The sequence below is a fragment of the Lolium rigidum genome, chromosome 1 (genome assembly GCF_022539505.1).
Source record: "Lolium rigidum isolate FL_2022 chromosome 1, APGP_CSIRO_Lrig_0.1, whole genome shotgun sequence".
NCBI lineage: Eukaryota > Viridiplantae > Streptophyta > Magnoliopsida > Poales > Poaceae > Lolium > Lolium rigidum.
In genome coordinates, this window is record NC_061508.1 from 119,774,846 (window position 1) to 119,785,525 (window position 10,680).

At 47.3% G+C, this 10,680-nt stretch overlaps 1 protein-coding gene across 1 annotated transcript; it reads right to left on the reverse strand.

Annotated features, from left to right (window-relative positions):
- Positions 1 to 969: 969 nt before the first annotated feature.
- On the reverse strand, positions 970 to 1,761 carry LOC124650942 (dehydration-responsive element-binding protein 2C-like). The gene has a single exon (XM_047190183.1). It carries the CDS (start codon positions 1,666 to 1,668, stop codon positions 970 to 972), a length of 699 nt encoding a protein of 232 aa, XP_047046139.1. The 5' UTR covers positions 1,669 to 1,761.
- Between the last annotated feature and the right edge of the window lie 8,919 nt (positions 1,762 to 10,680).

The following is a 10,680-nucleotide window of genomic DNA, read 5'->3' on the forward strand; positions in this document are numbered from 1 at the left end:
GGCGATCGCAGGCGAGGCTGCCGCGTGGGACACCTGTCTAAACAGCGCAGTGTAAAATGCTCCCTCTCCCTCCCCTCCTTGTACTCTATCCTGGTCCTTTGCTGTACTCTGGTTTTTGAACCAAATTTGGAATGAAAAATTCAGGTGGGGAACCTCTCCCCCCCCGGTGAAACATTAAAAAAAAAAAAAATCTTGCGGCTGTTGAGCCCATGTCACTGGACATGAGACCCTGAGAAGAAAACAGGGCGACGCTGCCTCGGGATGACTGACTGATGAAGTGATGAAGCGATGAAGCGCAGAGCCACAGATGCGCTGCATGCACGTCGACACGTCCTCGTGCACGGCGGCAGCACGAGGGCGTTACACATGTATACGACTTCATGTGTAGCCTGACGAAAATGGGGCTTTTTGGTTACGTCAGGATACGTTCACTACGTTACAATGCATCCCTGGTCTGCCATGCCATCTCGTCGTAATCTTCGACCATGTCCTTGGCGTCAATTTTGTTGCAACGGAATACACACAGAACTGACTGACCAACATAACACCATTATCACATGTAAAATGGCCGACGGATGGATGGATCGATCAATGGATCGACGTACCAACACATTAGCATGTTACACCATATATGTGCACATCGATCCGCTGTACAGTACATCCGATCTCATCGACCATTTCATCTCACTAGCAGCGCAGTGCACTACTGAGACTTAGACTGACTATCCTCTTCCCACGCACAAATATATCATATACACACACATGCACACCTGCCTGCCCACCAATATTTACTCTACACTGCAACGACGGAAGAGAAGAAAAAGGACTTAAGAGGTAGTAACAAACTAGCCCGCTATCTACAGCAGCTGCGACGGTAACAACGGGGTAGAGACGAACGATGATGTATGTATAACTCTAGCTTATGACTGTCACTTGTTTGTATGCCCATATGCTCGATCGGAACGGAGCTCACCACGCGGGCTGCTGGAGCCGCTGGTGCGGGACGGCGCAGGCCGCAGCCGAGGTGGAGGCGGCGGCCACCATGTCCGGCGCGACGGAGAGGTCCCAGATGCTGATCCCGCCGCCGGCCTCGTCGAGCACCTCGAGGGGCACCTCCTGGAAGCCCTCGAGCCCGAAGTCCTCCGCCTTGGGCAGCCGGGTGACGTACGCCTCGAAGTCCTCCGCCGCCTCCGACGACGGCTGCTGCATCCAGGCGCTGCAGTCCACCACATCGGTCGGAGTAGACGCCGTGGAGTTGGAGTTGTTGGAGGAGGAGCAGCAGGGCGTCCCCGGCGCTTCGACCGGAGGCGGGAGCTGCTGCAGCGGCAGCGGCTGCGGCTGCGGCTGCGGTCGCATCTGCTGGGCGAGGTTGAGCCTGGCGCAGTCGCCGTAGAGCGCCCTGGCCGCGGCGTCGTAGGCGCGTGCGGCGTCGAGCGCGCTGCCGAAGGTGCCGAGCCAGAGCCGCGCGCCGCGGTTGGGCTCGCGGATCTCGGCGACCCACTTGCCCCAGGTGCGCTGGCGAACGCCGCGGAAGGGGCACTGCTGGTTGTCCGGCCCGCCCTTGCCCTTCATGCACCCCTTGCGCGACCGCCGCAGCGGGCAGCACTTCTTCTGCTTCGTCGTCGGCATCACCGCCTGCTGCTGCTGCTGCGCCCCGGCCGGCTCCATTGATGGTGGATGGCGGGTTGGTCGATGTTCGATGTATCTGCTGGCTGGCACAGCCGGGAGGCATTTATAGGGCTGGAAGGGAAAGCGACGACGGCGGTGAGGCGACGTGTAGGGGAGCGCTCCCACGCGTGCGCCAAGTAAGGAATCCGCGCGACACGAAGGGGTGGGGCCGGGAGCGCAGGACACATGGTCGACGCCGTGGGCTCCACGAGTCTCCGCGCCGGTAGACACGTGGCGGCTACCTGTCGGCAAAGGGCAAACGCGCACAGCTTTTTATCTGAGCGACGTCCATGCCTAGGTCAGCGAGCCGGACGCTCCGGATATAGATTTGGACGAGGAGCGTCGTCTATCTTCTCCATGTCGCACGCCATACATGTGTGTATATCCATCCGGCTCCGGCGTGCGCGTTCGCTGAGTCGGCTCCAAATCGGCAAATATCCTATGCAGCAACAGTGCGTCCTGGAGCAGGCAATTGGGCATGGCGACGTTAGTTTTTTGGCGGGAGCTCGTACGGATTGTGCCGGGAGAAGTACGTGGCTTAGCCTGTTCGACGGCACCTAGGTTTGGCATCGACCATCGGACGCGGGCAACACAGCTCCAGGTGTTGCGTGCTCGCATCCATCGCGCGCGTGCGCTTGGCGCGTGTGTGCCTGCATGCATGTATGCAAGTGTCGCGGCTCTCCAACTCACACCTGGTCCTGTGCTTGCATGCCCCTGGCGAGACACACAAACGTACCAGCCAGCTAGCGGCCGGCGGCGGAGTATTAGGGCATTTCCACCTCCAAAGCCGCAAATAATGAGCTACATGTAGATTTTTATTTATATAAAAAAATACATTTAAGTGTCAAAAACTATCTGAAGAAAAATCTTAGATGTAGCAAATGATGTATGCTACCAACGTGCAAAATCGCAATATGAAATATTTTGTATTCTAGGCTACATAAAATGATGAATGTATTTTATTATTTTTGTGTAGCCTAAAATATGAAAAATAAATATTGAGATTTTGCACGTTTGTATATTTTTCATCATTAACCACATCTATGATTTTTTCAAAAAATTTAAAACTTAAAATATGACATTTTAAATTTAAAAAATAAAAGGCTACACGTAGCTTGGTCCCCTTTTTTTGAACAGGAAGAGGGGTCTCGAAGACCCCTGAAGCTGCATTCATTCCATAGACTCGGTGGCTTACAAATTACATAAAGGACCTTTGAAATAAGTAAAAATATAACTAGCCCCTTGACTTTTGCAATGAAGACCCTAAAATGAAGATGAAGAAAACAATCCATTCCAGATCTTCTTCTAGCTCCCACCTCCAAAACCGCAAATGAGCTACATGTAGATTTTTATTTATAAAAAAAATACATTTAAGTTTTAATAACTATCTGAAGAAAAATCTTAGATGTAGCCAATAATGTATGCTACCAACTTGCAAAATCGCAATATGAAATATTTTGTATTCTAGGCTACATAAAATGATGAATGTATTTTATTATTTTTGTGTAGCCTAAAATATGAAAAAAGAATATTGAGATTTTGCACGTTTGTATATTTTTCATCATTAGCCACATCTAGGATTTTTTCAAATTTTTCAAAACTTAAAATATGAAATTTTAAATTTTAAAAATAAAAAGCTACACGTATCTTGGTCCCCTTTTTTTTGAACAGGAAGAGGGGTCTCGAAGACCCCTGAAGCTGCATTCATTCCATAGACGGTGGCTTACAAATTACATAAAGGACCTTTGAAGTAAGTAAAAATATAACTAGGCCCTTGAATTTTGCAATGAAGACCCTAAAATGAAGATGAAAAAACAATCCAGTCCAGATCTTCTTCTAGCTCCTTCTCCACCGATCTCTCATCTACGCATCCGATCACGATCGACCGCATCACCACCGGGGATTAGACCACTTGGGGTGCAGCGTCGGGAGCACACCGCATCAGAGCTGAAGGGCCTCCAAAATGGCTCAATTGCCTGGAGGTTGAAGAAAACCTTTCGCTAGCAGAGAAACATCAAATCGTGCGCACCTTTTGCTGGCGACCACGGAGGGAGTAGCCGCCAATCGGCCATCAAGGTCGACGACAGCCTTGCCATCGAGAAATCTCTCCAAGAAGGATGTGGAGCGGCCGCCCCACCTGCCCAAGATCACAGCAGCAAACCCTAGCTGATGTGCATAAACTCCACAACGCAGCCTTCCAATCTTCCCTTGAGACTCCATCTTCCACCGATCCACTTATCCGCCCGCCACCACAATAGCCGGTAAGAAAAGGACCAGCAGGAATCAGGATCTCACATACCATGGCCTTATTGAAGGAGACATCTATGCTCAACCCCATCACTTCTATCTCTGACCTCCAGAGCATCAAATTGAGGAAGAAGAACCCTATCCCGCACCAGATCTGGCCAAGATCCAGTTCATAGCTCCACAACTACATTTGGGAAATTATCGGCATAACGCCAAGACTAGGCCTACCCTACAACTGTACAGGGGAGGGAACCCTCTCCCTACTCGCCACCGTCCACCGCTAGAGAGGAGATGGGAGGGGCCAGCCGGCCCTTGAACTTGGGGATACGAGGAGAGGAGGGCTGGAGGGGGACGAGAGAGGTCACTAGTAGAAAAAGGGCAATCAATACCGGTTCCCGAGGGCCTCTAACATTTGGGTACAATAGTTTGTTGTGATCCTCTAACATTTTCTCCAACTTCAACCTCTCCTTTTTACTTTCGCAGTTTATCTTTGCATCAAGAATGGCCCGACCCAAATCGTCATCGGGCTCATCAAAAATGGGCTCATAAAAATGTTCTTCAGCTTCGTCTCCCCCCATTCTACTATCACCATCTTCAGTGAACATAGGATAGTTGTCACTATCATCATCTTCTTCGTTGTCTTCCATTATAACCCCTCTTTCTACGTGCTTGGTCCAACAATTATAGCCGGGCATGAAACCGTTCTCAAGCAGGTGGACATGACGGGTCTTTGGGGTAGAGTAATCCTTCGTATTCTTACAGGAACTACATGGACAACAAATGAAACCATTCGACCGCCTGTTTGCCTCAGCCACGTTGAGAAAATAATGCATACCAGTAATAAACTCGGGATGGCATCGGTCACCGTACATCCATTGTCGATTCATGTAATGTCCCAGGTTTAGAGGCGATCGAGGGGTAGATTTTAGAAAGGGATGTGCATTGCATTGTAAATTCCGGGGAAATTTCGCGCTTTTAAAACAAAACTGCATCAAAGGGGGACAGGTTTCTCTCTCGACATCCTACAGGGTTAGGGTTTCGAGAGTGCGATGAACTTGTTCCTACTTGTCTAAATTAGGGTTTTGAGAAGAGAGAAGTGGAATTGCATTGAAATCATAAGTTGCATGATTGAATTACAAGTTAAGTTGTTTGAATGAATTCAAACCAAATTTGAATTTGAATTTCAAATTCAAACATCAAATGGTTATCACATAATTCAAACTTGAGATAATTTAACAAACAATTATCATTAATCAAGAATATAAGTAATACAACAATTACATAAAGCTCATTAAGGAAAACTTGAGCTTTATTGATAATCACACACATAATACATTGTCTTTACAATATTCGTAATAGAATTATGAATTTACAACACATTACATGAAATGAATAAATGCAAAAAGAAAAAGGAAAATTACAAGGAATTTAAATGACCTAAACTATCTTGTTGATCTTCATGAATTCTTTGATCAAGATGATCTTTAGTTTCATCTTGATCATCTCCAAGATCCCTGCACACACACACAACAAGCAGAGCATTATGCCAAGTGGCATTGCCACTTGGCAGGTTAGCAAATATTACATAGAGTGGATATGACCAAGCTGCCGAGCTGATCCATCCCACCAGCCCAAGTCCCAAGCCACACACACACAGGCAGCACACAAGGATTGCTGCATGTGTAACAACACACAAGGCCGGGGGAGTCACCAAAACAGCCAGGTAGTGCCGTCGACCAGAGAGCAAGTAGAGGACCGGATATAAGCTTTTCACCAAAGAAACTTGCTTCATTCATCGACAGGCATCGAGTAAGTGCTAGTTAGCAAGAACAAGAACCCAAGAACACAAGAACAGGAAGAACAGCCTTCACTGTTCAACCTGTTCAATAACCCACTGAATTGAATCAAGCTTCACAAGCTCACCAGGAGGAGCAGTGGCAAGCAAATCAACCAAACCAGTAAGATCAACACAACAGCCTAATCCTCTACATCAACCACAAACCTTGAGCCGGAGTGAGGTATACCAGAAAAGCATGAGCAAACAATGGTTTTGCTCATAATTAAGCATGTGCATATGTCACAGAAGCAAAAGAGGGTAGAAACCCTATGTGTGAGTCATCATATGGCTAACAGCCAATTGGTGCAAGTAAAGACAGAGAGAAACCAATAGGAAGTCACTTGGGAACATTGATTATGCCAAAGCAATGGCATAACCAAAGATATCCAGCAAGGTAATAATCCTACATAGTTAGCCAGAATTACTTAGCACCTACAGCTAGCTAAGGCCATCAGACATTAGACAAATCCTTGTCTATTGGATTTCAACATCAAAAGTTACTGGCAATCCAACAAAAGGATCACCCAGAGAGCATCTAGTGAGCCACAGCAAGCCAAAACAGGTGGGAGCCACCCTAACAACAAGGATTTACTGTCAGGGCTACCTCAACCACATCACAAAATCCCACAGTTAAGCTATGCACATCTATCATTACCCAGATGGGTTCAAAAGGGAGCTAGGTTACCCAACAGAGGTTGGCATCCCTCTAGCTCTACTAAATCAACTCATATGATCATCACTGCAAGGCAGTTCACATCATTTATCTACCCAATTAAGCAAGGTAACAGAGATAAATGAATTACACAAATAACCACTGCACCAGAACCTTGCACATGATCCAGAGGATCACTGCAAGTAACAGATATTGCTTGAGTAAGCAATACACCTCACTAGCACAAGTGCATATATCACACAGACACCAGAATGAGCACCAGAGAGGCCCAGACAGAAGCTTAACAATTAATGAACAAGCCACTGTTGATCACATGCTCACCAGAGCTTGCTAACACTTGATACAGATGGCTATAGGCAAGCATAGCACCAGAAATGAGCCAGCTTATCGAAGAATTACGCCCAAGCCTTAACTGAATAAACAGATACTGAAGTAATAATCATATGATTGTATCCAGAAGCACATCAAAGACTTGATGAACCCATGGATCATGATAAACAAGTAAAGCACTTAGTGCTCATCACTGAATCATACCATTAAGCCAACAGCAATGCTCAGATGAGCATGCTCATGAATTTGAGCACAAGAACTAGCCACAGAAGCTCAGGCACTTGCAAATTTGCAAGAATTGCATACTGCAATTAAGCCATTGAAGCATATATGAATACACATGAGTGTCAGGCAAGCATAGAAACAAGAACAGAGGCACAGGGACGAATTCTAGCAAGAAATGCAAGCTTTAACAGACACATAGCTTAGCAATTTTGCACAACAGCACAAGCAGCACATCAGCATGAGCAACACAAAGAAGCACAAGCAAGACAGACTAGCTACGCACCACGGAGCACCAAAGCACAGCAAGCATCTCCGGGAGGAGGAGCAGCCGCGGCCAAAGCCGGAGGAGGAAGAAGAAGAGCAGGCAAGAATGAGAGAGAGGAGGGGATCCGAGGAGGCGTGTACCGGAGCGAGCACCGGCGTGCCATGGCGGCACGGCGGCACAGGCCACCACGGCAGCGCCAAGCCGCGCCTGGCCTGGCGTCGCCGAGCAAGGGCACTCCAGCACCGCCACGACGCCTGGATCGACAGCGGGCGACGGAGCACCACAAATCACCATGGCCGTGCCGCAGAGGCGTTGGGGACGAACGGAGACGGCGGTGAAACACGGATCGGCGCGGACCGAACGGTGCGCCGTCGTGCGGCCGTTCGATTGCGACCAATCTCGCCGGCGGAGATGGCCGGAGCCGGCCGCAGAAATTCGGCGAAGGGGCGGCGACGCGCGAGTCGCCAGAGCTCAGGGATTAGGGTTCGCGAGGGAGAGAGAAGGGAAGTGAGGGCGACCGAGTGGGCCGAACCAGGCCAACTGGGTTGAGCCCAACCCACTCGGGTTCACCCTGACAGGTGGGCCCGAGGGCAATTTGGGCATTTCCAAAATACCATTTAAGTAAGAATTTCAAAGAATTTTATAAAATAGAATATGGCTCTAAAAAATAATTAAAAATATGAAAATCAATCAGCATAAAATTCTCTATCCAAATAAAATATCAAAGAGGATTTTTGAAGATAATTATAAATAAGTCTTAATTTGATGATTTAAATAATGATTTAAATCACACATATTATTTTCAATAAAGAAAATAGTCCATTAATGTAATTGGACTATAAAAACACCTTGACAATATTTCAAGGTTGTATTTACCCTAAATAGAGAATCTCCAAATTATTCTTAGTAAATACCTCTCACATAAAATAATAAGACATCGGAAGGGGGAACAAACCCTAAAAATGGAAAGCATGCATAATTGCTTTTTTAACCATTGCCCTTATCGGACAATGATGCTATTTTTCAGAACAAGAGGACAAGGGTCAGTCCACACCTTCCAACCGCAAAACTTTGCGTTGTTCGAGCAAGTTCATCACTTGCTCATGTCATTTGAGTATTTCTATCAAATTACTTGCAAAGTATTATGGTTATCACTATTGCATAAAAACCAAAACCACTACTTTCATAATTATGAATATGACTATGTGGTGGGCAATGGAACCATGGATTGTGTTGATATGGTGGAGGTTCCATTGCACGGGTTTATATCCATCTAGGATTAAACAACAAATGTCGCCAGTGATTCTTGTGCCGTAATACCCGTGTTAACCATAAGATCCGGAGTGGGACGGAGTAGTCAAAAGTGTTTCCACCTCTCGTTCATCAACGGATGCGCTTTACCGTAGACACTTGTTTCGTCGGGGCAAGCGGTAGGCTGGGGAAGCCTTAAGTCCCCACGGCATAGTCCGTAGACACTTGTCGCTCGAAGAACAAGCGGTAGGCTGGGGAAGCCTTAAGTCCCCACGGTATTGCGGTCTATGATGGGTTGCAGCCACCGGCGTAGGAGTGTATGGTAGAGCCCAGCACTGTTGTCGTGGTCGGGGTCCACCCTGAAATTACGGGAATAATGGGACCGACGTGGACCCAGGGTCGGCGCATGCAACAAAGGGTGGGTGTTCGAGGTAGCTGATGTCTACGGGAGCTTCTATTCTTGTAGACAGTGTTGGGCCTCCAAGAGCAGAGGTTTGTAGAACAGCAGCAAGTTTCCCTTAAGTGGATACCCAAGGTTTATCGAACTCAGGGAGGAAGAGGTCAAAGATATCCCTCTCATGCAACCCCGCAACCACAAAGCAAGAAGTCTCTTGTGTCCCCAACACACCTAATAGGTGCACTAGTTCGGCGAAGAGATAGTGAAATACAGGTGGTATGAATAAGTAGTAGCAACAGCACCGTAAAAGTACTTTGCCCAGGATAGTAAACAAGCAAGTAGTAATACAGCAAGTAGTAACACAAGAAACAAGTAAACAAGCAAGCGATAGCAGATATTTAGGAACAAGGCCTAGGGATTAGACTTTCACTAGTGGACACTCTCAACATTGATCACATAACAGAATAGATAAATGCATACTCTACACTTTTGTTGGATGATGAACACATTGCGTAGGATTACACGAACCCTCAATGCCGGAGTTAACAAGCTCCACAATAATGCTCATATTTTAGTAACCTTTAGTGTAAGATAGATCAAAAGACTAAACCAAGTACTAGCATAGCATGCACACTCGTCACCTTCATGCATATGTAGGAGGAATAGATCACATCAATATTATCATAGCAATAGTTAACTTCGCAATCTACAAGAGATCATGATCATAGCATAAACCAAGTACTAACATGGTGCACACACTCGTCACCTTTGCACACGTGCAGGAGGAATAAAACTACTTTAATAACATTGCTAGAGTAGCACATAGATAAATTGTGATACAAACACATTGCAATCATAAAGAGATATAAATAAGCACCTCACTATGCCATTCAACAAGTGAATAAGTATTCTGTGAAATATAGCCTAAGAGACCCACACGGTGCACACACTCGTCACCTTTACACACGTGGGACAAGGAGTCTCCGGAGATCACATAAGTAAAACTCACTTGACTAGCATAATGACATCTAGATTACAAGCATCATCATATGAATCTCAATCATGTAAGGCAGCTCATGAGATTATTGTATTGAAGTACATAGGAGAGAGATGAACCACATAGCTACCGGTACAGCCCCGAGCCTCGATGGAGAACTACTCCCTCCTCATGGGAGCAGCAGCGGTGATGAAGATGGCGGTGGAGATGGCAGCGGTGTCGATGGAGAAGCCTTCCGGGGGCACTTCCCCGCTCCGGCAGGGTGCCGGAACAGAGACTCCTGTCCCCCAGATCTTGGCTTCGCGATGGCGGCGGCTCTGGAAGGTTTTTCGTATCGTGGTTTTTCGCGACAGAGGCTTTATATAGGCGAAGAGGCGGCGCAGGAGGGTCGAAGGGGTGGCCACACCATAGGGCGGCGCGGCCAGGGCCTGGGCCGCGCCGGCCTATGGTCTGGGGGCCCAGTGCCCCCCCTCTGGTCCTTCCCGGGTGTTCCGGATGCTTCCGGCGAAAATAGGAACCCGGGTCTTGATTTCGTCCGATTCCGAGAATATTTCGTTACTAGGATTTCGAAACCAAAAACAGCGTAAAACAGGAACCGGCACTTCGGCATCTTGTTAATAGGTTAGTTCCGGAAAATGCACGAATATGACATAAAGTGTGCATAAAACATGTAGGTATCATCAATAATGTGGCATGGAACACAAGAAATTATCGATACGTCGGAGACGTATCAGCATCCCCAAGCTTAGTTCTCGCTCGTCCCGAGCGGGTAAAACGATAACAAAGATAA